The 27863-nt window shown below is 40.0% G+C and overlaps 1 protein-coding gene across 1 annotated transcript in view; it reads left to right on the top strand.

Moving 5' to 3' along the window:
- The window catches only part of tnfrsfa (tumor necrosis factor receptor superfamily, member a), a 27935-nt gene extending 2158 nt beyond the window's left edge, over positions 1 to 25777 (top strand). The window contains exons 2-10 of the mRNA XM_083564170.1: positions 17210 to 17357; positions 17829 to 17957; positions 18783 to 18894; positions 19749 to 19891; positions 20018 to 20104; positions 20945 to 20985; positions 21099 to 21374; positions 22062 to 22098; positions 22937 to 25777. Coding sequence (XP_083420296.1) covers positions 17210 to 17357; positions 17829 to 17957; positions 18783 to 18894; positions 19749 to 19891; positions 20018 to 20104; positions 20945 to 20985; positions 21099 to 21374; positions 22062 to 22098; positions 22937 to 23226 — 1263 coding nt within the window. The 3' untranslated portion in view covers positions 23227 to 25777. The remainder of the gene's footprint in view (positions 1 to 17209; positions 17358 to 17828; positions 17958 to 18782; positions 18895 to 19748; positions 19892 to 20017; positions 20105 to 20944; positions 20986 to 21098; positions 21375 to 22061; positions 22099 to 22936) is intronic.
- The last annotated feature ends 2086 nt before the right edge of the window (positions 25778 to 27863 follow it).

Below are 27863 nucleotides of genomic sequence, written 5' to 3'. Positions count from 1 at the left end.
CATTACTTTATTGGTTTGTTATCATTGAATCCTTCATGGCAAAAACCATGTTTGAAGGCTGTGTCCATGTTGGATTTTCTCTCAATGCAAATCTACTTTTGTTGTAAAAAAAACAGTTAACAATTCTCTCTCTTGAGCACAATCCCTCTTTCCCACTGTTTTTTTTTTTTTGAAGCAGTGATGAATTGTGTTGTTGTGAGCTGCAGCCATGTGTTCATTTTCAACAGCTGCTTCCACTAAAGAAGTCAATAACAACTTGGTTCTCATGCCACAATTAGGAAGATGGTTTAAAAAAAAAAAAAACATGCGCTTATACGCAAGCGAACACAAACTGATAAGGCAGTAAAGATGCAGAATATTGTAATTGTGTAACAGGGACCAGACAGTTGTTTCATCAGAGAATAGGGTTTACTTACTTAAATCATTATTATATATGATAAGTATGAACTGAGGATTCTTTTATTTGAGCAGTGATTTTTGGAAACTGCTGAATAAGGCAGTGTAAAAGGTGGATTTTTTTGGGGGGGTTTTTTTGCAGTTATGCAGATTTTTTCTTTTGCACAAGAACCGTCCTTGTGTGTCCTCAGGCCACTCGATTTATTTAAACTGTGCACTTCACACTAACCCGCCTTGTCCTGCTCTTTCCTTGCACACCTCACATGAAGGAAGGGATATTTTTTGGGTGAAAGAGTGCCAGTGTAAGTCCTGTTTCATCGCTCAAAGACCCATTCACAGCCGTGTGTTGGTTTTTCCAGACGCTTTCCGCCAGAATCTGGTGCCATAAATACGAAAAAATCCTGCAGCACACACGTCGCATCATCTGCTTTCGCAGTCAACCGTTAGCGACTTTTATTGCGTTTCCATCCTTTGAAGCACATCCAAAGTGTTTAGATCGTGTTTTTTTGTTGTTGTTTTTTTTTAACACACATTTTGAGTTTCAGATAAGGTCGCTCACACACTTTGAAAATGGTGCTCATCTCCAAGTTGTTTATTTGAACAGAATAGCCGGGGTGGCTGGCCCTTTCGGTGTTTATGCTACATGTAAACCGTGTTAGGGGCTGAAGAAGCGTCCCTCATTCTCAAGAGGATGAGTAAGGGTGGGAGGAAGAAGGGAGCAGGGGAGGGAGCGGGTGAAAACGGGGCCCAACAGCACTGTGCCGCTCCTATTGTAAACTTCCTGTCAGTGCAGATGTTGGTGACGGGAATCAAAGCTTTGTTCACAGTTCCCACCCACACATGCGCTTGCATGTACACACACACACACACACACTGATAAACACATGCACTATGCACATGGGTTCACCAAAAACTCACGTGCTTACTCTTTGCCACTTTCTACATGTCGCACACAACCAGATGTTCCCCCTTTTATTCTTTTTTTCCCCCTCTGCATAGTTCTCAGCTCTCTCTCTCTCTCTTTCTCTCTCTCTTTCTCTCTCTCTCTCTCTCTCTCTCTCTCTCTCACACACACGGAGGATGTTATCGGAGGGTGTAGGCACAGACCGGAAGTGTGTTTTCTATCTGTTCAGTCCAAACATTGCAAGCATTCCACATCTCAGGATTCCACAAGAAAGAGCCGCCGCGTCCCTCAGCTCATTAGGAGCTTTATATCTGCCATCTGATGTTTATAGGAAAGTCTGGGAGAGGGGCTGAGAGGGTTTGTATGATGCAATCTGGTGCAACTGCCTGTTCTCACAGCGGTCAGGTGTGTGTGTGTGTGTGGGCATGTTTTTATATCTCGTTCGGAACCAAATGTCTGATAGTTTTGACCTGTGTGAGTTTGTCAGCGGGAGAATAAGCTACCGTTCCGCTGCGTGTATGGACTGTGTGTGTGTGGTACGTGACCCACAGCGGAATAGAGGTAGTTATCAGCCATTAGAGGTGTTTATACAGAGAGGATGCCTCACCCAAGGTCTTATCTATCTAGATAATATTCGCTTTCATCATTTTCTCCGCCACACATATCTGACGTCTTCTCAGTATAGAGAAATGACTACTCGAGGACACTCGAGTTGAACACTGGTTTTCGGTAAGTCAGACAACACGTTGGTTCAAAAAGCAGGTCTCTGCGTTTAACATGCAAGAAGGGGACATCGGGGGTTTTAAATCACCCAACGAGGCCTCAATTGCAAGCGCTGCTTTAAGACTCCTTTACCGGTTTAAAATAACACTTACAAAATGGTATTTTTGACAAATTCCAAAACACCAGTTGGATTGCTGGGTGATGAGAGTTAAGCTTATGTTTATATAATATTTGATATTTGTTAATCAGTTATGAGAAAAGCTAGGTGTAATCTCAAAGCAAAAATGTACTTGTTTAATATTGGGTAACAGATTTCTGACCGAGTGTGTGGTGTAAAAACAAGGAATGTAGCCACAAATATAGCTGATAGCCGACACAGCATTTCACATGAACAGTGACCACATCACACAATATGAACTTGTGTATTGGGACACTTGACTTTCTCACCTATATGTGGTTCTTCAGACTGCAAGCACAAAGTCACACAATTTATATATATATATATATATATATTTTTTTTTTTTTTTTTAAACAAACATAGATAGAGAGAACAGTGATGGTATTCATCAAGTTGCCTTATACCTAAAACATGAGGCCATTTGGATATAATTAAACAGTGTAGTGTTAAATAAACAGAACTGCTGGGCTGACACTGGGGTTTAGCAACAGTATGGAAAAAGGCAAGGCTACTATTCTGTGAATGTGTTTTGCATTCTTTACTTGATATGGGCTGCAGACGTAGTCAAGGATTTATAGACACATTTGCAGCTGCACACAATGAAGAAAACGACTTCTGGGATTCAGAGTATTTTTGTTATTTCAAATGTCAGTTTATCAGTTTTGTAACGTTTGAAATTCAAATGGTTAAAACGTTAATCCCCATTTCATATTAATATGGAATATTGTGCATTCTGGAGCTTTCCCTTCATTGCCAAATCACACAAATATCAGATTTATTGCCCTTGAAAGCTTGTCGTCATTATAGTGTCTAGCAGAAGTAATGTGAGGTAAGTATGTGATGCAGCAAAGCGGAATCCTGTACATTTTCTTGCTGGGGTACATAAATCAGGAGCCCAGGCATTCATTCAAAAAAGACACAATCCTAATTCTTGATAATCTGCGGTAACTCGGTCGTATTTTGATCAGATGACGTGGAAATGCTGATGAAACCGAGGAACACTAGCAGCAAAACATGTTCATTGAGAATCATGAGAACGTCACTGTTTTATGCTTCTAAAGATGGCGGATATATGACCGAATAGTCACATTCGAGCAGTTCAGTAAAGATAATTTGTACATAGATTGTAAAGAAGCATACCGGGGGCAAAACATTTACTGCCTACTGCCACTTCTCATCAACACAGGCAGTATAAATCACTCGAGCTGACAACAGTGATTTGTCTCCACCCTGAAGTGAATGCAGCTTTAGAAGTTGAGCTCTGGGACGCTTTAAAACGAGGTGCCCTGTCCCGAAACGCTCTCGGGTTCTACACACCGCTTTGAGAAGCGCTTTACAGAGCCTTTTGACAGGGCTGTAACTCGAGATCCAAGCTCTTCAGCACTCGGCTTTTGTCTCGTTCGTGGCGTCTTTGGGGAGGAGGCTTTGTCAGGAATAAAGAAAAGCGGCCGCACCCTCCACTGGAAGATGAAGCAGGGAGGGACAGTGTGTTACAAACCCCGATAGTGCACCTGTTGTTCTGGTAGCCCGATACTCCTCCAATTAAGAGAGAAGTGTGTGAGTGTTTCAAAGCTTAGTCAAGTCAAAGCATAATGAAGTAGCGTGTTTGTGTGGCGTACCCACATGCGGATATAACTTTGTGCGTTGTAGTTAACGCCACTTGCTTGTTGTCATGTTGCTGACTTAAATTGTATTTCAGAGGTTGTCAGGAACAATAGGGTTTAAAGCAACAAACATTACCGTACATCACATATCTTTAAACAGTGTATTGTTTGGCCTTTACAATTTCTTCTTTGTGTATGCAGGTTGGGAAAGGTGCCACTGTTCCGTTAAATCAGTGTTGCTGGTTGTACTATTCCAAGCCAATAGCAAGTAGTATGTGCTACAATGTTTTCACTGCCTGATGCTTTAGGCCAGTAGGGTAAAAAGAATTTATCTGTCTAATTCCAAATCAGCAATTACTGTACTAAGATTGAAGAGATGTGTTCTAAAATAATAGAATTTTTATATAGTTCATTTTAACCGCGCACACTTTTTTTTTTTTATGTGCGATTAATGCAGCGTGCATTTGTTTGACCATTTTGAATAAAAATATAAATGAATAAATATAAAAGAGGCAAAATTCAAACCAACGCCACACACATTCATTCATGACCTCCTTTCTTTGCTCAGATATATAAAAGTCCACCAAAAATGTTTTTTTTAACACTAAACATTTGTTTTACTGATGCGCCAAGTCTCTAATCAAGCACCAAAAACATCCAGCAATTAACACTGCGGTCAACAAACGCGCCAGTGCATTTTGCGGCACCCCCCCCCCCCCCCCTCGTAACGCCGAAAAGAACTTGAATTACTCTTTTTATTTTGATAGAACAGATAAGAGCATTACAACATTCGAATCTGTAAAGGTTCTACTTTTATTTGTATACACCCATAATAACAAACGAAACGCTGTGATTTTGTAAAATAAAGAAAACGGACAGGGGGCGCTCTCTGCCGTCTGTCATCTCTTTTTTTACAGATATAAATAAAACAACCTGAATCTCAGTAACAGTCACACCGAAAACAAATATTCTCTGATTATGTAATCCGTATAAAAGTTAGAAAGAGGTACAGTTTTTTCCGGTATCACCTCATTAACCGTCCCTGTGGAAACATAGCAAAAGTCCTGAGTGGTGTCCTGACGATTTCCGTAGTTTAAAACACCATAATAAAAAGATTTACAAGAACATTTTGTCTCTCATGCTCTATGTTGAGTTTGGGTTCATTAATAATAAACATACATTTGCATAAAGCATTCCTATTTGTTCATTCCGATGTTGATTAGAGTATTAAAAACTTGAAAAGTATTAATTTAAGGGACATTTAGTGTGTTCGAATATCTGTAGGACAATTTTGAACTCAGTTGATTTAGCTAATGTGGAGCACCATGCTAGAATTTTTAGGGGTATGGTAGTAGGGTTCATATTTAATTTATTTAATTGAAAAAAGTAAGAGTAAGCAATAGACCAACTTTTCAGTCACCACATACAGATATTTGGAGCAGTGGACAGGTTCAGATTCTTGGTTTGTATACTGTACTATTATACTGTCTGATGAGACCTCTGATCTCAGACCAGTGTTTAAATGTATTTGAAAGTTCCTTTCGGTGCTGTAGGTAGTGACTTATAAAAATGGGTAGTGCCAAGTTTTGTAGTCATCTCTCACTCTTGAATAAGATTTGATTCCAGGTCAGTGGAATCTGTGAAGGCACAAAATCCCTGCGAGTAATTGGAATATAACAACTGTTTGTGTAATTCTGTGTCAGTGGCTAATGCACTAGGTATGCAGCTCAAAGTTCCTAGCAGTCTTTTCTTTTCATATCCAGATGACCGGCTAATGGCGAAGGTATGCAGTATAAAGTCACAGACCCCGTTGTATCCCACAGCAGCTCAGTCACTTATTTACTGTCTTAATGCATTGCTCTGACCATGTAGGGCCGGTTAATTAATGGAAAGTGTAATATAAGTGGATGAGTCAGTGCCTTTCTTCAGAGATCGGCGCTGCCGTTTCGAAACCTGTCGAACTCGTGATTGTCTGGGAGCACTTTGAACTCTGACTCATCCCGAGTATATTTAAACCTCCAATAGTGCCTTAACACAAGCACTTAACTTATTCTTTTTGAGTTATTTATGTGGTTCTTTCCGAGCCAAGAGTTTCATCGTCTCTTTCCCACTTGACTGATGTCTTTAGATTAACATGTCTTTGGTGACTCCATCAAACCTTATACTCTTTTCTTTTATATATATATATATATATATAAAAAAAAAAAATTATCCCTACGTTAAATGCTTTAGGTCACTGGGTTTAATGAGACACATGAAGTGAGGTATCTGGCATGAGTGTTTTTTTTTTTGTTTTGTTTGTTTGTTTTTTTTTTTTTTTCTTTCCTATTGTGTGAAACCGAACATGTGGTTTTCACACAGGAAGTGAACGCTAAATCAGAGGTTTCTAAAATTATGCCTCACATTTAAAAGTCTTCATTTTAGTCCATCTATTTTTATTAGATTTTTTTATTTCCACTGTTCTTTTCTCACAATCGCCTCCTAGTCAATCTATCAGACGCTGTAGTCAGACGCCAGCCGTCTAAAACTGCGCGTCTGAAATGCAGAAGGTCTGCATGGCTGTGGCTTTCCTGCGCTATTAATATCCTCCCACGCTATCCTCACAGGCATGCGCGCGCACACACACACACTCGCGCTCACACACACACTTGGACACACTTGTGGAAACCAGCACGGTGGGATTAAACTTCCTATAGCTCAGAATTCCGATCTGTGAAATTCTGATGTATAAAAAAAAAAAAAAAAAAAAAAAAGAGTAATTGTTCAGCTATGCGTTTGGATTTTGGTCGTTACCATGGAAATAGCAGCCATGTTCATTTTAAATGCTTGTTTTGGGGTTTATGACTTGGCCCGTAGACCTTTACGGCTCAAAACTGTTTATTTACTGACATGCAGGCTGCTGGGTGAAAACAGAACTGGGGTGACTGGATTAGAGTTCGTTCACAAAAAGTTCACAAGGTCATATGTGTGGAATTTGTACATGTTAATATAACTGTGTGTTTGCGTGTGTCATAGTTGTTTGGCCCTCATGTGAAGCCTCTGCATTGTCTCGGTGCTTCCTGTGTTCCCCGAGAGGATACATTCGCAAGGTTTCACACGCTCCCCCAGAGTGCATGTGTACGTGTTTATATGCATCCTTCCACCGTGCGGTTTTCAATGTGTCTTCACGCGGTCTGCGGTTTGGTTGATAAACCATAAGCAACACCGCAAAGGTCATCTGGCACACGGCATGACCTTTTTGTGTGTGTGTGTGCATGTGTGTTTGCATGTGTGTGTGTGTTTGGGGTTGGCCTTGTGCTGGTTCCCATCATTTTCTCAACTGACCTCTCTTTTAGTCCACGTCCAATCTGATTGGATTCGACTTGATCCAAGTTTCTCTCTATCTCTCTCTCTCTCTCTCTCTCTCTCTCTCTCTCTCTCTCTCTTTCTCTCTCTCTCTCTCTCTCTCCCTCTCTCTGTTTCTCCCCCTCCCTATCTCCCTCCTGTTTCCCATATCAGCAACATCCTGTACAAAAGAATAAGAGGCAGTTTGATAACAAGACTCACATGGTCGGAAAAGAGTGATTCCTGTGCCTCAGGATTAATGAAGAATGGTGTGTGTCTGCTTATCTGAATCCAAAATCCTTCCTCTCGTCCAAAGCGTCTCTGTCACTCCAAATAACTCACAAATAAAATGTCATTAAAACAAACTGTACACTTATTCTCTGCACATACTGTAGGATAATGACTGTCCGTACATGACTGTTAATAATTTAAGGCGTGTGTGTGTGTGTGTGTGTGTTTAGAGGAAGAGGATATAGTAAGTTTAACCATACAATAGTCATTATACGTACTAATCCTTCATGCCAATCAAAAAGTTGGAAATCGGCATAAACACACACACACACACAGAGATAAAGATCAGACGTATACAGCAGTGTCTCTAAAGCTTTACCCTCAGCTTCCTGCTTCCAAGTTGAAGCCACAGGAAACACACGCTTGCGTCCGGTGTATACTTTTCTATGGTGGGCCGCCATGTGCATCTGATTTTAGCCCTTTCACCAGCCGGATTGTTTGTTTAGGAAGCGGACCACACAACCGTATACAAACTCGAACCGCTTTTTATCCTTCTCTCATCTGGAGAACGTTTTCCTGTTTCATTAGACACGCTCCAGCAAAAGAGCTCGACCATTAGTTTGCTGGCAATCAAACAAGAAATCTTTAAATTGCTCCTCGATTGGAGAGTAAAATAATGCAGTGGTGTCAGTCATTTATGGAAGAGGCCACGTGAAAAAATAAAAAAATTATGAACGGCTTGTGGTAAACGTGCCATTTATTTCATTTTAAGTTATTTTGTAAATGCGCAAACTAAAACAATATAATATTGAAAAAAGTGATTTTAGACATGAACTAATTTGCTGTTATTGTTTATCACAGATACCGGCTGTATCTTTAATAAATCATGTAACAGAATAGAACGAAAGTACAGTTTCATCCACCGCATGTCTACGTCCATTTGAATAAAAGCGACTCGAAAGCCAATAGACGCAACGTACTCTTTTATGTACTGTGTGTGCGTAATGACTGACTCACTTATTAGGCTTGGAGAACAAACAGGGCTGAAAAAGCGAAGCTGCCAAAGCTTTCGTCTCACTTGTTCTGTTGTTTTTTTTTTGCGCCGGATTCTTCCAAACAGTAACAGTACCCCACAGCTAAAGGATTAGGGTTAATGGGAATTTTATAAAGACCTTTATATTATGCACTGCTTGATTGCTGAATCAGAAACTGATTTTCTGTAATTTCAAAAATTCCTACAGTTGTGTTTCCGACAACAGTTCTGGCAGCAAGGCGTATGTCAATGTGCTCATTCTGAAAAGTTGCTGTTTGTGTTCGAAAAAAAAAACTTCTACAGGTACGGCCTATTTTTATTTATTTATTTATTTATTTATTTTTTTTTTTAAAGCAGTAACGACTTTGTCTCATTTGTTACTGAGGGTCATGGGAGCAGAATTGGCCATGCTGTCTGGCTCTCTTTGTCCCCCTGTCAATCAGTCATGGATGTCTAAGTCTCATCATTATTTGTTGTCCTATAATAGTGCACTCGTGTTTTTTTTTTTACTAATTTTTAATATTGTATAAAATACAATATTGTCACTCACAAGTGTAACCTGGTGTGTTAGTTACAAATTTATTTGCTCATAAGAATTCAGGTAAAAGTTCAATCAAAGGGTTTTTCCAGGTTATTTTTTATCACTTGCATCAAGGAATCTGTTAAATCTCAATATGTATTTCAAAGCCATGCCATTGCCAGATCATTAAGCTGAAAATGAGATCAGCTATTCGTTACGTTCTTAAAAAAAGAAGAAGTAAGAAAAACAAAAGAACACACTGAGCTCAGGAATATCAAAAGCCCTGGAAGACCTCAAACAGCTGTGGTGAATGAGAGCAGAATTCTTTCCCTAGTGAAGAAAAAAAAAGAAGCTTCACAACATTTGGCGAGATCAAGAAGATCCTCCAGGAGGTCGGCATATCTGTATCAAAGTAGACTTCAGCAGAGTAAAAATCTGAGTTTCCTACAATTTTTAAACCTTTGGCCGGTGTGGGAAAAAAAAAATATTTTTTTTTAGTGGGGATGTCTGATGAGACAAAGATCAAATATTATGTTTTTAAATTTACAGTATATGCACCAGAACAATAAGGATAGTCAAATACAGAGAAGAAAAGGTACTTGTCATGATCCAAAGTATACAGTCTTATTTTTATGGTTGCCAATTAATACTATAGTTAATATTATTAATACTATTCATGATAGTGTGAATGATGTATGAAAGTCTGAAGTCTTTTTGTATTTATTACCTGCTCAGATTCAGCCAAATGCCCCAAAGCTCAGTGGTGCTTCAGAGCGCAAACGGTTAATGACTCGAGGCATAATTCAGAAGCACCCCATGATATTTATTTAACGCAGGAAGGTGGAATGTTCTGCAATGGTGAAGTCAATCACCTGAGCTGAATCCAATTAAGCCGCATTCCAGTTGCTGAAGGCAGAACGAAAAGCACAAGTGCCACAACAATCAGCAGTAACTGAAGACAGCTGCAGGCTCCTAGACAGCATCTTCAGAGAAGACACCCAGTGTCTGGTGACGTCTATGGGTTCCAGACTCCAGCCAATCATTCAATCAAATATTTAAAAATGTGATGTTAGGAATGCAATTTGAGCTCATGTTCATTCATTCCAGCTTCTGGTTCCTGATGTAGACAGCTTAATTATACCTAAATATATTTCTCATACAGAGTGCCCATGCTTTCCTTTTGGGGCTAATGTTATAAAGGTGTATACCTCTGTGCAGTTTTTAAAAGAGCAAGATTGTTATATAGGTTTTTGGTAAGAAGAAAGCTCTCCGCAATAATGGAACTTTAACGTATTGAACATTCAGCACCACCAGAGTAGGATGGGTTTACTCAAGGTTTCTTCCTCAGACCATCTCAGAGAGTTTTTCCTTGCCTCTGTTAGTGGCTCATTAAGAATTAACGTATAGGGACTGATTTATGTCCGAATTTATATTTGCTACTGGCAAGAAAGTGTTTACTTCTGTTTCAGAACTATTTGGCACTGTCAAGTGTTCGACATTTGGTGTAAACCAGATGAATAACAAAAAGGACTCATGTAAATTTTCAGGTTGTAACACCTACACAAAACTGGAAGCACGACAAAACTCTATAACCAGTTGCCTAGTTATTGTCTATACGCCGAGTTGTGCTTTGGCACAGTGTTTACGAGTGGAGTGTGCATGATGATGTGCTCAGTGATCGAGTAGTGTCTTGTGTTGTGGTTCAGTATGATGTGTTTGAGTGCCAGTTGCAAGTGTTTGTGGTTCCCCCCCTCACACACTTTGCGGAGGTTAAGGTTACCACGCTGGTCTGCAGTCTGACCAGCTATTACAGCCCGCGCTACACCGCAGTCTGGGCAAACTTGCTGTGCGAGCGAATGTGCGTATGTTTGTGCGCATGCGAGCACGTTTCCACTTGCAGCACAGCTGTGTGTCATCTAAAACGTAGGTTTTAGATTCCCCATCTCAACAAATTGGACACAAAACGACAGGATCCAGTGCTAGATCCATACTCAAGGATCTAGTGCTGCATGGGAAAACAGGAAGCGTGCATGTGAGCGTGTGTGTGTGTGTGTGTGTGTGTGTGTGTGTGGTTTGTTTTAATCTTTATGTCCTGCCTTATCTTATTTGCCCCTGGCCGTGTCTGCTGGCTGAACTGCGTTCCTGCAACCTTGAAGAACTTACTCTTGACACACACATGTGCACGCACACACACAGAACATGGGAACATTCAGCTTTCAGACGGACTTATAAAAGCAGACACACTTAATGAAAACGGTGAAAAAAAACGGAACTAGTGAGGAAAAGCTCCAATGTGGGTTCTTTTGGAGGACACTGCTAATAGCATAATAGTAGCAAATAGTAATAGCAAAGTCTTAGCATAACTAACATGTGAATGAATTTTCAACTTCCTGCCTCGTCATTTAGCGAGTTATACAAGGCTGCTGTGTCCCATTAAATTACACCAGCAGCCTACAGACACAATTAGAGCTGTCAGTGAAAAATAGATTCTCTTGTGGCCTCATTGCACCTTTTAAACCTTAAACCTTATTGGAGGGAGTTTAGACCGATAGAGCTAGTTAGGAGACGCTTGATGGAAACATTTTTCCTTTGTTTATACATTAAATCTCGCTAGAGGAAATTTCCTGACACTGTCCAAACACTGATTAGTCTTAAAGCTAGTATTAGCGGTACTATATTTTCTGTGTTTTGACTGAAAGTAGTCGTTTCTGACCCCCAAACCGAAGCTTGCTGTGCCAGAATTTGGGAAAACATTGCACGGCATTAGAATATAGCAGCAGTTCATCCCTCCAATACTGAAAGTGTCGGAATTAAACAGCTTCACCCTTAAGGGAAAAAAATAATCATTCTGCCAGTGTTTTAAGCAAAATGTGCCAGCCAGATCCATTCCTCCTTTATCTGGCTAAACTTTGTGGTCAGTGTACACAAGCAAACATTAAACATTGAACCACTGATAACATCCGTAATGCCGACCTCAAGAAAATGCATCGATCAGTTTTAGATCAGTTTCTCAAATTCATGCCGACACAAGTGCAGCACTCGTGCGCCGCCGAATTTGCAAGTGTAGGGTTGATGTGAAGTAACCCTAGAGTTTTGAACAGGATATACACTCTCTGCCCACTTTAATAGGAGCAATTTTTCCAGTCATCGTTAAGTATAACATCAGGAGAAATCGTGATATCAGTGACTTTGACTGTGGCATTGGTGGTGCCAGAAGTGGTACAGAAACTGTTTCTACAGAAATCGCACACATGCAGCTAGTGGAAGTTCTGTAGAAGGAAACTCCGTTTTCAAGACGGGTTTTGGTTTTAGAGGCACAGATTCTCAGACAGGCTCCAACATTAACGGACCACGTTGGATTCCACTCATATCAGCCATGACACTCAATCTGAGGCTACAGTGGGAGTTTTATTTTGGGGGGGGGTTCCGTTACATCCTCAGATTTTGCTTGTTAGCTGGCAAGAGAGGGATCCCTTAAGGTTTAATGTGTTGTGCATTTGGAGATGCTTTTCTGCTCACCATTGTTAGATAGAGTGGTCATTATGTGAGTTATCATAGACCTCCTGCAAGCTTTCTCCAGCTTAGGTATTTTCCACCGACTTCTCTTATGAATGAGTCACTCACTGGATATAATTTGTTTTCGGGCCAAGTATTAGAACAATTTCTGAAAAAAATCTAACCAGTCCATCCGGCACCAACAACCATACCACAATACCACAGTCATAGTCACTGAGCTGAAAAAATGTCTCTAACGCCTTACATCTCCGCGATGTTCTGGATTGCACCACTGCCAAAAGAATTGACCATTGTGTGAACGAATACGAAGAAGGGTTACGCATGTTTTCTTTTTAAAGTGGCCAATCAGAGTATATATTAGAAATGCGTTTATTTGTGGAGGTATTTTGAAGTTGGATTCGTGCTTATGTTCAAAGCTACTTTTCTGTTCTCTCTCAAAGCTGTATGTGTTACAGTACAGTGGCTCTGTGTGAGACAGCCAATCCTTCTGTATGGAATCCAGTGATTCACCCAGGCTGGAATGTGCAGGCTCTGCACAGGAAGTGAGGCAACCTCCTCACTATCTCCTGACTTTTTATTGAAGAATAAGCAAAGAAAACAAAAAGAAGTGTGATGTTCATTATGGTGTGACTTGAAGCATGAACTATGCAAATGAAACAAATGAATGACTATTCTTTAAAAGTTACGGTGAAGCAAATCATTTGCATCGGTTTGATTGCTCCAAGACACGTTTTTGCCGTGATTGAGGTCTTCGGTGCTCAAACAGGAACGACCTTTGACCCAGATGAGTCAGTTAAGGGCGCATGTGCAGTGGTGGAGAGAGCACAACAGGTGCGGCTAATTCCTTTGGATACTAGACATTTGCTCCGTTGCATGTGAAGCATTTAGCGTCTGGAGAAATGCTCTCTGTGTGTGTGCGTGTGCGTGTGCGTGTGCGTGTGCGTGTGTGTGTGTGTGTGTGTGTGTGTGTGTGTGTGTGTGTGTGTGTGTGTGTGTGTGTGTGGCTCGCTCATTAGGAGGCCTTTTACAGTTCCTTACAGCTGAATAGTCGCAGTGTGTTGCAGAAGAGGGAGGAATCTGTGCTCTCCTCTCTTCTCACTGCATTCCTTTATTTCCTTTCTCTTATTCTCTCTCTGTCTCTCTTTCTTTTTCTCATTCCCTTCTTTCTCATGACCCCTCTCACACTTTCACACCCGGCCTCCTTGAACTTTCTTAATGCCACAATTGTGAATATCCGTGACAGAAAAATGGAGAAAGAGCGGGACAGCAAGCAAGAGGGAAAAAAAAGAGGAGAGAGTGTGCATAAGCGAGAAAGAGTGTGTCGTTGGAAACTCTGACGCGAGCGGGTAGAGTGTGTCTCGACAGCGCAGCTTAATCCAGGAAACTCCCTTAGAACAACAAGGCATGGCCGCTTTCCAGAGAGTTCCTCCGGAGCAGACGCACACAGACGCGAATTGAACGTTTTAATATCTTGCACATGCACTTTGTATTATCTTTCTTTTTTTTTTTCTTTTCTTTTCCACTCCCCGCTATTAATTCCTGTACTCACCTCAATGTCTTATTTTCTTCTTCAACCATTAATAGCCCAAACCGGCAAAGTTATGCACATGTCACTGGCGATCCATTATGTCTTTTCCTGCAAGCTCTGTAATGTTGGTCAGATGTTCCCACAGAGCTAACTAGCAACCAATGAGAAGTTCTCTACCAATATACGCATTTGGCATTTCCTGTTCTGTAGTACGAGTACGATTGTGTCTTAGAGTTTGGTAACACACTTTAAACAATATTGAAGAGCAGCCTTTTATGAACGGAAGCGAACTCGAGTGTCCTCATGCCATTAACCATGTTCAAAACATGGCTTATTTTTAGATCCAGGTTATTTTTCCACTTCAGCAACTAGGGTTCGATCACCCATCATAGCATTTCCCATGGTTGGATGAGCAGCTTTGAATACATCCATGCACTTCATTGCCATTATAACTGATGTAAAGTAGAGCACACATTGAGGACCTTTAGGTAAAAAATATAGCATTTCTTTGTAGAGCATATATCGTGGATGGCAGGAAAGCATGCGTTCCGGATCGTATAAACATAAATTCGTATAATGAATCTACACTATATTGACACCTGACTTTTCCAGTCACACATCAGTACTACTGAACACTGACTGCACTCCAGGCCCCCGAAACCCTACATCAGTACGTGACTTTACTAACGCCCTTGAAGCTGAATGAGCACAAATGTCCACTCCTGCCACATTCAATGCAACATCCTACACAGAAGAGTTGAGGTTAATTATAACAGGTAATAGGGTCTAAATGTGGTCGGATGTCTACGAACCTCATCTCTTTATCACCTGACAGCTCTCATGGCTTTGTTTGGGGGGGGTTTTCTCCACTTTTTAAGTGTGGGGTCCATCAAGATGGCTGACTTTTTCTTTACTAGGCCACAGACTGAAGGACATGGGATCAACATGCTTTGTGTAGGAAGGTCAAGGCACAATTTGCTTGAACTCTAGTTCTTCCCCTTTATTATTTTCAATTATTATTTTCAATCAAGAAACTTCAGGGTTGCATTCCTGCTTTTTATATTAAAAAACGAGATGTAGCTGAAAAGACGGTGTGCTTTTGTTCAGAGGTAATTGGTTATGTAAGCTGGGGCTACATATAAAATGGAGCTTTTTATTAGTGTTAGACATCTGTTTTTTTAAAATATGCATTGCTTTTGCCATCCATTAAGCATCAATACTAACCACTGCATTTCCATTACAAAGTAGCAGCATCTGTATACTTGATTACCACATCCTACCAGGGCTGCTTTAACTGGTAAATTAGGTTTTGCAATTTTCATTTTAGGGCATTTAATCGTTTCCAACTGTGCGCCTTTAAATGCACTTTTACATACTCTGGGCGTTTTCTAGCGGCTCACGCTGCCCCCCCATCTTTGTGCCAGAGGATAATGGGAAATGTAGGCCATCAGTGGTGTAGTGTTTCCTCTGAGGTGTTCAGTGACCGTCAAAAGAAGAAGAATAAAAAGAAGGGAAAAAGCAGAAGAAGGAAGAAATGTGGGTCATTCGAAGCGGCACTTTGTTGAAAGAGGCCTTCTCTTTGTGACGGAGCTGAAAAGATGGTGAAGAAAGAGAAGCGCCTGAGGGAAAGTGGGCAAAAAGTGCTCACAATGGAGCGGGGACACACACACATGCATGCACACACACTTGGTTCATAAAGCAGCTATTTTTTTTTGTTCCCTACACTTCAAACACTCACCTAAAAAATATATGAATGCACTGTTGTCTCCTTTTCATTTTTTTTTCTCACCAAGCTTAACACATTACTTGCTCACACACTCCCTATTCCACACTCCCTTTTCCATTCCACCCTACACACTTCTAGTGCACTTCTTCTTTCACTGTGAATTGAACATTCTTTTACTGCGGTTTATTTTAAGGATGGACTGAAACGCCGGTATTCATAATGAACTTCTCCGCATTCCTGTTAGTCACGTGTCAGCGTTGTTAACGAGTTGAGGATTCTTCAGGTATGAAGAAAGTGTTTTAAGGCCAGACATAATGATTTAATTATATTTCTAATTAACGATGCATTCCCAGACACACAACATGACTGTACTAAGCCGTGTACGTGCAGTACATGGCGGCTGATAAGATTTTTTTTTCTTCCGCTGTTGTTGCTCATCTTTCTTAATGAACATCGTGTGCTCCGAGACGTTCTTCTGTTCACCACCGTTGTAAAGAGTGGTTATTTGAGAACCCATCTACCGTTCTTTTTTTTTTTTATGAAGCTTAATAAGCAAGACGTGTCTATGCCGAGAATGGCTACTCGATGTTTTTGTGATTTTATGTACCACTCCATAATATTTTGCAGACTGACATGTGTTGGAATCCCTGGAGATTAACAATTTATCAATAGATGGTGTTAAGTGTGAACTTTAACTGAAGTTCTTAGCATGTTTTGGAATTGCTCTTATGCAATACCCAGCTGCCAAATGATTAGATAATTACATAAATGAAAAGAGGCACAGGTGTTCCTATCAAAGTGTCCAGTGAGTGTATATGCTCTACTATTATTAGTCTGCTGCATTATTCATTGTATAAAGCCCTGCTGAACCCATGTTAAACCACAGAAACGTGTCTGTTACAGTTTCCAGGCCTCTGTGCCGTGTGTGTGTGTGTGTGTGTGTGTGTGTGTGTGTGTGTGTGTGTGTGTGTGTGTGTGTGTGTGTGTGTGTGTGTGTGTGTGTGTGTGTGTGTGTGTGTGTGTGTGTGTGTGTGTGTGTGTGTATAAGGATGCCTGTATCCATAGCAACAGCACATGTCTTTAGATTATATTTCGTCAGGGTACAGCAAAACCCCCCCGCTCATTAGCTTCCTTGCATGGATTTGAATCTCTCTTTAATCTTATGGGCTCTCGATTATCAAAGCATGCATAGTACACGTTCTGATGGTGTAGCAAGAGACAGTACAGACATGGTACACACTGAAAATAGTTCTGCTTGTGCACAAGCTTGCCTATTTACTCAGGGTGTAACAGGGTGAATACAAGTTTATTATGAATACAGACACAAGAGACGTGCGTATACGTACTAACAATGTTCACAAGGCATCTGATTGAGACTGGAGTTGCCCATCAGTACTGTGCATGGGCCGCTTCGGGAAACCGAACCACCGCATCCGCCTCTCATTCCGCTTTAGCATATTTTGCTTTCCCTACTACTTCTAATTCGAACTGCACGTGTGCTGACCAGAGCTGATTTGTCTCGCCAGGTTTGTCTTCTTGTGCTGGCTCTGACTGTGGTGGGCAGTGGGGCAGCTGAGCTCGGTATCCACTTGAACCTGACGGCCAAGCAGCAAGTGTGTCTGGAGAACCAGCAGTATCCACACAATGGCCTCTGCTGCAAAAACTGCGAGGCTGGTAAGTAAGATTGCAAATGCACTTTGGAGTGCAATGTTTAGCAAAAATAGGTGTAAAAAAAGAAGAAAACTCAAACGTGAAGGACTGTGTTTGAAATGTTCAGAGGTCGCCCCCACACACACTCCTATGGATTCCGTGTAAATATGAAAAAGTTGTTGCAACAATCAAAACAAAATGCTTGTAACTCTAGCACTAAGCAACCACATCCATCACTTCCATATGGCTCAGGAATGGAGATTTAATGTGTTTGTTAGAGCTGCTGCTGGCTATGGAAATATTACCACAGTCATGTACGATAACAGAGCCGTTTTAGGCATCTATAGTGCCTGGTTTGTTTTTAATTCGGCTTCCCTCAGCAAAAAAGGAACATTTAATTTCTCTATGAACAGAGTTTAAATTGCAAAGCTGGCTTGTAAATGTTCAAGGAATGACGTTTGTGAGTGAAAGGTGTTGTTTGTATTTTATTACCAGGCACCTACGTGAAGGAGAAATGCACCGTGGATTTGGAAAAGGGAACATGCGAACGATGCAAGGACGGCACCTACGCCGAGCACCCGACTGGCATGGAGCAGTGCCTTCAGTGCAGCCAGTGTCCTGCAGGTATTATACTGCTTTATCTCTGTCCTCCAGGACTTTCAGTTTCATTCACATCTTAGTCACTTTATTTTAGGATGCGGTGACCCACCACAGCAGATCGGGACTGAGTCATTTACCAGTAAACTGATCAGTTCAGAGGATAAATACATTTTCAAAGCATGTCTTTTTCAGCCTGGGCGTGTTTGCTTAAGAGAATTCGCTATTCACTGTCCCTCAGGCTGTGGCATGTTACAACAGATTTGCAAAAATGGCCATTACAGATAAGACTGCACTCTCAAGGTCTGAACTTTTATTGTAAACTCTCTGAACAAGTCACACAGTGTCCCGTAGGACCGCTACAGGATTCTAATGGACACTGTTGAATAGAGCCAGGGTTCGAGTTTCCTCCGCTATAAGAAACCGATCAGCTACTGTTACACAGGCCGGGTGTGGCCATCGCCCATCCCCCCTGCTCTTTTTGTGATCTTTTCTATGTGCGTGAGTCAGTGTGTTGTTTTGCCGTATTGCTAGGTGTGTGTGAGCGAGAGAAAAAGAGAGATAATGGCAACTGTTGCTGACTCACCGGGTGTGTGGATCAGGAATCAAAGTTTCATCACTGCTTTTGGGAATCTGGACTGTAGCACACAAACGTTCTGTGATTTATGTAATGATTAACTCGTATCCCCAATACAGTTATTTCCCTTCAGCGCAGTGCAGCATGAAAAACACCTGTTTTTATGTTAATGGATTTGTCAAGCCTTGATATTCAGTTGATTCCCACTCCTCTCTCTCTCTCTCTCTCTCTCTCTCTCTCTCTCTCTCTCTCTCTCTCTCCCCCTCTCTCCACAGGTCAGATAATAACAGAGACGTGCACAAACACGAGGGACACTAAGTGCGAGTGCAAACCCGGCACTTTCTGTCTGCCCGATGAGCCCTGTGAAGTGTGCAAAAAGTGCACTAGGTAACTACCATTCTATTAACTAAAGAAAAGATCAGGTCTGAGAAAACTCTTCACATGGTCACGTATTTTCTACAGTTGGAAGTTACAGACTTATGATTACAGATTTATATTGAAATATAGTCATTGAATTGGATTCACTATTTGCTACATTTTCCATATTTTTTTATTATTGTCCAGTTTTTATATAAAATATGCGAATGTGCTATAAAGTTCTCAAAATTCACTGTAGGCAGGAAAACAGATTTGATTTGAAAATGGCAGGTGTTTCCCATGTACCTCACACATACTTATTTTTACCCAATATATAGTCTATTACGGGATTTGAAGCATTTGAACTGTTTAAGAAATCCAAGTATGAACAATGAATATTCTTCAAAACGCTCTACACTCCTAAAACACCGTTGGCTCTAAAGTTAAAATCTGATATTGATTTTCATGGTGTCATATGACTACTTGTTGTCCTCATACACATGTAATTCAATTATGCACTAAGGAGAAGCGCTCTTTCACTGTATTGAATGCCCATTACTAATTCATTGATGGACCCTCATACAAATGTACCTGTAGTGCAATTCTTATTTAAAAAAAAAAACATTCTGGCTTGTTATGAGCTCAATATAAAAATGATGTTTGATGTTTTTTTTCTTTTCTTATGTGAAGTCTGGTAATATTTTCATCATAAGCACATGTAAAAAAAATTGTGTCTTATTTTTATATTATGGAACACTTCATATTATTTAAGCTCTGTTTGCGAATAAAAAGTCTCGAACAGTTCTCAGATCTACCAGTTGTCTTGGCTTTTCTGCCATTGATTAATGCAAAGATTAATAATAATAATCTCTTCTCTGTCTCAGGTGCAAATCAGATGAGATTGAGGAGCAGGCGTGCACCCCGACCTCCAACACGAAGTGCAAAAAACGTACAATATCACCTAACGAAACAACTATTTCAACCACAGTCTCACCTGTACCCAGCAACAAAAACAATGGCACCATAGGTACAATCAAATGACCGCACACAAATAACTCTTATAAAGGTTTTTGTGATAAAAGCGAACCATTACAAATATTTTCTAAACATTTAGATTAAAGATTCTGCTTTGTTTTGCTCTCCTTTCTTGCAGGAGCTGTTGTGGCTGTAGTGCTTCTAATCTGTCTTTTTGTGGTCGGTTTACTGGTTTGGAGATTGAGACGGCCCTGCAGAAAACAAGGTCTTATTTTAATTCATTTGCAACTGAAATTATATGAATACTTTTAGAATTAGTTGTGCAGCTGTATTAAGGATTTATTTTGTTATACAGTATATACTGTATATTATTAATTCGATACATCGATTGATCAAAATGCAGTTATGTATATACGTTAATATGTACATACATTATATTGTCAAAAGTATTGGGTCACCTGGACATAAGTACGGTATGTGATGTTTGAGCATTGCATTCCACATTTAGTCCCAATTTGCTCTTATTATTCCCTCCACTCTTCTGGGAAGATGTTCCACTAGATTTTTGGAGTGTGCTTATTGATATTTGTGTTTATCAGCCACATGGGTATTACGAAAGGCAGGTACTGATGTAGGTGAGGAGACCTGGGGTGCAGTCAGCATTCACATTCATCCTAAAGGTGTTTAGTAGGGATGAGATCAGAGCTCTATAGCAGGCCAGTCAAGATCTTCCTCTCCAAAACATGTAGACCATATCTTCTAGGAGCTCACTTTGTGCACAGGGGCATTGCCATGCTGGAACAGGTTTGGGTTTCCAAGTTCAAGTGAATGCAAAATCTAAAGACATCCTGTACAATTGTGTACTCATGCCGTTTGTGTAAATCCTGCACTCATGCTCTTGTGGGTTTATGAGCAAAAATAATTGAAAGGGATTTCAAGGGTTATTATAACATTAGGGGGAAAACTGGAATGGGATGCTCTAAAAAAAAAAAAAAAAAAAAAAAAAAAACGGATGGCCAGGTGTCCACATGTTTCACCAATATAGAGTTACCACTTAAACAGTGGTAGCATATTAGTGATGTTTCTTCATTTATATTTGTTTCAGGAAGCCCAGGGACTCAAAATAATGAAGTGAAGATTCCAATCGTAAGTCGTTTCTTTACTTTTCAGGTTAATGCAACACATTCATTTGACCTTGAGTACATGCACAAATCTGCTAGAACAACATCCGATTATCTGTTGATTGTGTCTTTTTTTAGGACGGCGTTAGTGTCCCTACCCCCGAGGAGTGCGAGAACAGCCGTAACGCAGGATTGGAGGAGGCTGAGCTGCCACGCACCGAGTCTCGTCCCCTGCTGCAGGAGACGAATATCCCGGGGTGTAAAAGCATCCCTGTGGAAGATGAGGACAGAGGACTTGGGGACAGCCTACCTAACACAACCAGCTCCTCCCAGACCAGTCTATCAGCTCTCCCAGTGAACGTGGCACTTCCTGTCTCAGATAATTGTGCGAGGGAGGTGGAGTCCTGGGCCAGGGTGAGTGAATAGAGTCACTCAACACTGAGTCGAGTCAAATTTGAATGCTCTCGCTGTTGCTGTTGTGCCTTTATTGAGTACTTTTATAGAATTACTGAATGGAAGGGGTGACGCACACAATACAGGCTTCACACTTTCGCTGTCATCCAGCTTTGTAGTTTGGATTGTCAGTAAACATCTGTTTACATTTGTTTGTTTTGTTGTTGTTTTTTTTTTTTAACAAAATGGCCAACTTGATGTAACCACACATCTGGCATCACTCTCGCTGCTCCCATCAGCATTTTCACTGTAATGCTTTGAAGCCTGAACTGACTTGATACACCACCACAGTGTCATAAATATTATAGAACCAAACAATGCTCCACCACACCCATGTGCAATATCCACACACTCCTGACGACCTCAATCAGCTGGATTGGGTGTGTTAAATCAGGGCGTGAATCTAAACCTCAAGATGCTATTTTTCCATTAACCAAACGAAGGCACTCCTGCATTAAATTGGCTTTAAAATATGACAAGCGATGTACATGTCAGGCTTGTTCTATTATGATCCTTTGAGATGGCAGGATTTCAGAAAAAGCCTGAATGAGTCATGCTTGAAGTCAGCAGTCCCATTCTATTCTGCAGAGAACCTTTTCCCCCTCCCCCCAGGAACCCAACGTTAATTAAGTTTCTCTTTTTTTGTAGGAGGATGGCACACCCAGAAGACTCATTCCATTACTTGGTAAGTTTAACAGCCGTGGATTCCATTGAGAAATACACCAATGAATACACACACACACACACACACACACGTTAATTTGTCAGTGTGATCAGGAGCCAATTTAACTAATTACATCCTTTCATACACATTGCTATCTAGAGTATCTACATAAACGAATTTATATATTTTAACATTAATTTCCTCATGTAATATTGCAGTGAATGACGATCAGGGATTACTGCAGTTACTAAAAATGTTTTCAAATGTTTACAGTATGTTTCATCTATTAATGATATTTATACCCCGTGCTTTTGCTGTCTTGATCCTGATTGGTTAGAATATAGTGATTAATTTTCTAGAATGGTAGTGTCTTTAGTAGTAAGGCTACAATGCAAGGCACAGGTTTATGCTGATGTGCTTGTTTTAAAATGTAGCGTGGTGAAGAAAAAAAAATGCGCTTATGTATTTATTTATTTTTTTCGAAGCAGTCACCAGCGCTAGGGCTTCGACTCATTTTTCTAACTCAAGGTAGTCTATAGCTCATAACACTCCCTCCTTATTTTTTATTTTTTTTTTACTTTAAAAGTAAAGAAAATGTCAGGTGTTCGAATAATTGGGATAATATTTAGTTTTTTTTTTTTTTTTTTTTTTTTTTTTTTGGCCTATTGGTTACCATGGAAATTTCTGTGCTGTAAGATAAACATTTTTAGATGCATTGTCATGTTTTTTCCTAACTTAAGTGGTATGTTATAGACGTTTGATTAAATGGTGATTCAATTAAATTCTTAAATGCATTTGTAAATAAAAATACTGACTGTAAGGCAGATTCTGAACTCTTCCCTTCTTTCCCTCTCCGCAGCTGAGGAGGTGTCTCTAAGCAAGAGCTTCGACCTGTTCGACGTTCTGGACGTGCGCGTGCACAACAAGTTCTTCCGCAGCATCGGCGTAACCGACAACGCCATCAAACACGCGGAGTCGCACAACGCCAGCGACAAGGTGTACGAACTGTTGCGCGTGTGGATGCAGCGCGAAGGACTCCGCGCCAACATCAACCACCTGCTGCAGGCGCTGTTGGACCTCGACCAGCGCTACTCGGCGGAGCAGATCGCTTCCCGCTCGGTCGAGCGCGGCTACTACAAATACGACTGATGGACTTTGTGAAGTGGAAAGTATCGTGTCTTTCCGTTTTCGTACAATGGACTGAAGGTGCAAGTGTTGTTCACGACGAGCTGATTAGCATCAACAAAAAAAAAAAAACAAACCCAGACTTGTGAACTAGAACAAGCAGCTTGGCATTCGAGTGTCACTTGGAGGAGCTAGAATGATTTTTAATTGGGTGTTTTTTTTGTTTTTTTTTTTACGCTGCTGTAGCTGAACAGATCATTATGCCTTCCATTACCTCTTAAGCCTCATTTTAAGAAAATAGAAAAGAAGTAAATAAAAAAAATTGTACTGCCGAAATACAAAGTTTTACACCAGATTCACTGAGACGACACTTAGTTCAGCTCTTCTTTTCAGCTCTGCAGACAGTCACTGCTAACGTCGTAGCAACGTTTTGTGCTTTTACGAACCAAATGCCGGGCTGTGCGTAAAAATCCATGCTACGGTGATGGTTAGTCATCGAGAGCAGCCTGGTGTGAGGAAGAAAATGATGTGTTTGAGTCAGCCAGAGCGCAGAGTCGGCCTTTGTTTGTTTGTAGCAACTTTTATTGGCTTTATTGAAGCCAACACTGGACTCAGCGAAGATTTCACGCTAGGTAACGGCGTGGCTTCGTCAAAAAATTGTGCACTGGCATCAGGCTTTTTGGATTTTTTTAATCTACAGGTTGGAAATTGTTTGTTTGGGGGTTTTTTTTGGTTTTTTTTCCTTGCCACAAAATTAGCTGTAATTATAGTGGACAAATGCTCAGTTCTGACTAATTGGGTTTTTGTGCAGTTGAAACTACAGGCAGTCGAACCCCTAGATGACACTACATGCTACTAAGACTGTTGTCACGTTTTTCCATTGTTCATTGATATGGTGAAATGGAGGAAGGAAGGGGACACAAAGACGATTTGTGCTTTGACACAAGTCAAGGCCTTCAAGCTTTCGACCATAGACTTGCTCATGCGACACAACTATGGTTCATCAGAAAGAATTTATTTGTGACAGTAGTAGACAATAAAGATCGATTTCTACAGTCACGGTTTTAGCGTTAACATACTGTTTGCTACGGAAATGTCACCCTCTGAAGGACATATTCCGCTCCCTTGAACAACAACTCAGTGTCTTTTTTTTTTTTTTTTTTTTTTTTTTGGAGGAAAAAAAAATCAAAACAAAACAAAAAAAATCTGTTCGTTACAAACACCTCTTCATCCATTTCCATTTCCTTATTTATGTAGAATTTCGATGTATTTATTTGTCATAATAGATCTATGTGTCATTATTTATACCTGCTAACTATATTCAAGTGTGTCATTGTGTGTTTGTTTGTTTGTTTGTTTGTTTGTTTTTTCGCCTTGCAGTGTAAGGCACTACAGATGCGACAAGTGGCCAAAAGCCTGGCACAAGTGCCTACATTTCCAAGGGGCCTAACAAGGGGCCACATTGCTCCTTTTCATAAAAAAACAAAAAACCCACAAAACCAAGAACTTTCTTTAATACTTTCATCTTGCATTAGAGTAAACCATGGATGTGTTGGTACGTTTTTTTTTTTGTTGTTGTTGTTTTTGTTGTTGTTTGTTTTTGTTTTTTTTCTCAATGAAAGATGAAGCTCTTTTCCTCACATCAAGATTTCATTTCTTTTTGGCCTGAGTTGTATAGAGTCACAGAACCAACCAATTTAAAATGTGAGAAAAGAATTGCGAAATAGTGAGAATGAAGTGGCGTCCTACAAACCCGAAGGAACAAACTGACCGCTGAATGAATTCATATTATAAGGTTACACTCGGTGTGAGGTCATTGTAATTTGATACCCAATTTATAAAGAATCTTTTATATATATATATAAAGTATAATGATGCTGTTACAGAACACAGAGTTAGAATTATTTATTGATCACTGCTTCATGGAAAACGTCTCTCTATATATAGATCACTACCTACGTGTGATCAACTTAGACCTTTGACTCAGCTATGGACTGAGCATCATAGCTGTATAAACTCGAGTGTATTCTCTAAACGGAAACAAAAGACTCAGTGTTCGTTCAGCTCATATACCAGTGCAGGCACTGCCACCTAGCGTTTTCAAAAAATATATATTGTTCTAATATGGATTGATACAGTCTGGTCCAAAAGTGTATTGTCTGACTATCTTTCACAAAACACCTTTAAGTTTAAAACATTTGAACTAGACATGCATCAATTTCAAGGGACCTTTTTTTTTTTTTTCATCTTTTCTCTCTTCATGCACTTGTAGAGTTTTTTTTTTTTTTTAATTACTATTATTTTGATACACAGAGAAATCATTCAGTAGATAAGCTCAATTTGTTTTGTTCAGGATTCTTTTTCTGTATTATTTCCTTTAGTCATAGTTCAGCTTTATTTCTTTTAACACCTGTTTTCTCTTCCTACATTTGCTCACCCCACGTTTTGCTTTCCTGTATCGTAGAAGCAAATGTATTGGCCCACTTTTGTTTGCTCTTTAACAGTTGTAAAGTATTTGCTGTTGCAAATGCATTTGTAGATTGATTTAATTTTGAAATAAATATTTCTTACTAAATGCAAGGTGTGGTTTTTGTGGTGAAAAAAAATCTCTCTCTCTCTCTCTCTCTCTCTCTCTCTCTCTCTCTCTATCTATCTATCTATCTATCTATCTATCTATATATATATATATATATATATATATATATATTATTATTTTTTTTATTTTTTTTAAACAGGCTCCTTACAGCACAGTGTAATTCTTTCTTCGCAAATCCCATTGATGTTAGGGTCAGCCATGAAAAGTCGCTCCTAGAGCACAGAGGATTAAGGGCCCAAGGGTGGCAGCTTGGCAGTACCCGGGTCTTGAACTCCCTGACCTTCCGATCAGTAGCACCTTAACCACTGTGCTACAACTTCCCCATAATCCGTATAATGTATTTGCCACACAATTGGTGTAAACTTTTGCAAGACAGCCACCTCTTTAACCATAAAATGAACCACCTTAGCAAAGATTTAGCAATTTCATTAAACAAATATTAGATAGGAGTCAATGTTTAACTATTAACTCATTATTTAAATGTGAAATGTGCTTCTTAATTAGAGCATTTAAACGCACACATCCCATCCCTTCCCCAGAGATTTAATTCCACAGCCAGGCCTTGGTGCTTTTGATTGAACCTATTGAACTCATTTAGGAAGTGAGACACTTCCAGACAACTCCTCCCTAACTTACTAATGGTATTCTTAGACCCTGACATATTTGTACTAAAATAAGCATTTGTTTTGAAGAGACTACAAAGCAGTTCGGAAAGTTTCTCTGAAAAGTCCAATGCTGTAAATGTAATGTAATGCAAGATGTAAATAATTATCAGAACTCGATAATAAACAAAGCTGCAAGCACTTTTCTCAGGGGCGAAGCACACAGACTCTGAGCCACACGTTCACAACGCTACAACTGATGCCTTAACAATCAAAGGAAAGTAAAACCACAACCTTATTAAAGGAATTCAAGGGTGTTGTGCAGTTTCGTAGGTGATCTGTATGTTAGGACGATGGTCAGTAATGACTGACTATGGGAGTAAAGGTATAATAAAAAAAAAAAAAAGGGCTGTTGAGATGCTTTGAGCCAAATTTGGTAGAAACGGGACAAACTTTTAAGGAGGAATAGCAATAATGGCAGTTGGATGTACGCTTTTGCATGTTATTGTAACTTGACTAATAGGCTCAGGTCATGGCCCTGAAGAGCATAGACTAGGTTTTGTGTCCATGCAGAAATTTGTGAGATTTAGTCAAACTTTGGTCCCTGTTTGGTGGCTTTGTGGTCAGATTTGTGATCAAATTTTATGAGGCTTGGTCTGTAAATGTTGTGTGCTAAATCTGGTGACAACAAAAAAATATATATATATTTTAAACGTTAAAAATTTTTAAACGTTGTGACAATAAATACTTCCATATGAATCCCTAATTTGACATGATGGAGCCATGGCCCAATTTTGGTCAGAATTTTCCTTCCCAATCAATGTGCTGAAGGTGGAAATGTTAAAAGGAGATGGGGGATAAAAACTTTTGCAGCACAGTGTACAGTGTACAATTTTCAAGTTCTATAAAGGTTTCAGGTTCTGGTTTATGCTGGAGCCTGTCAACTGTCTAGGCTCCAGCATAAAGTCCTGGCTCTGTTCACCCCACAGCACCAACTATAACCACAATGTTGAAGCCGCACAACTGCATAGGATGTCTTTGGATGCTGTAGTATTACATTTTTCCAGTGCTTGAACTCTATTATCACTTAAAATCCAAACTGCGTTCACAGACAGTGATTTCTGGAGGTGTTAATGAGCCCATGCAGTGATTTCCATTAGAGAATCATGGCTGTTTTTAATGCAGTGTCGCCCGAGGGCCCGAAGATCACAGGCATCCAATATTGATTTTTTTGCCCTTGTCCCTTGTGCACAGAGATTTCTCCAGATTCTTTAACACTTTTGACGATATCATGTTTTGTAAATAATGATATATTCAACTTTTTTGAAATTGTATATTGAGGAACCTTATTCTAAAGTTGTTCCATAATTTGTAATCAATGGTGAAGCTCTGCCCAGCTTTACTTCAGAGATATTCTCTAAGATACACTTTTTATACCCAGCCATCTTACTGACATGTTAATG

Source organism: Silurus aristotelis (assembly GCF_946808225.1).
Source record: "Silurus aristotelis genome assembly, chromosome: 16".
In the NCBI taxonomy this organism is placed as follows: domain Eukaryota; kingdom Metazoa; phylum Chordata; class Actinopteri; order Siluriformes; family Siluridae; genus Silurus; species Silurus aristotelis.
The sequence above is the reverse complement of the archived record's forward strand: the minus strand, read 5'-3'. Positions and strand labels throughout refer to the sequence as shown.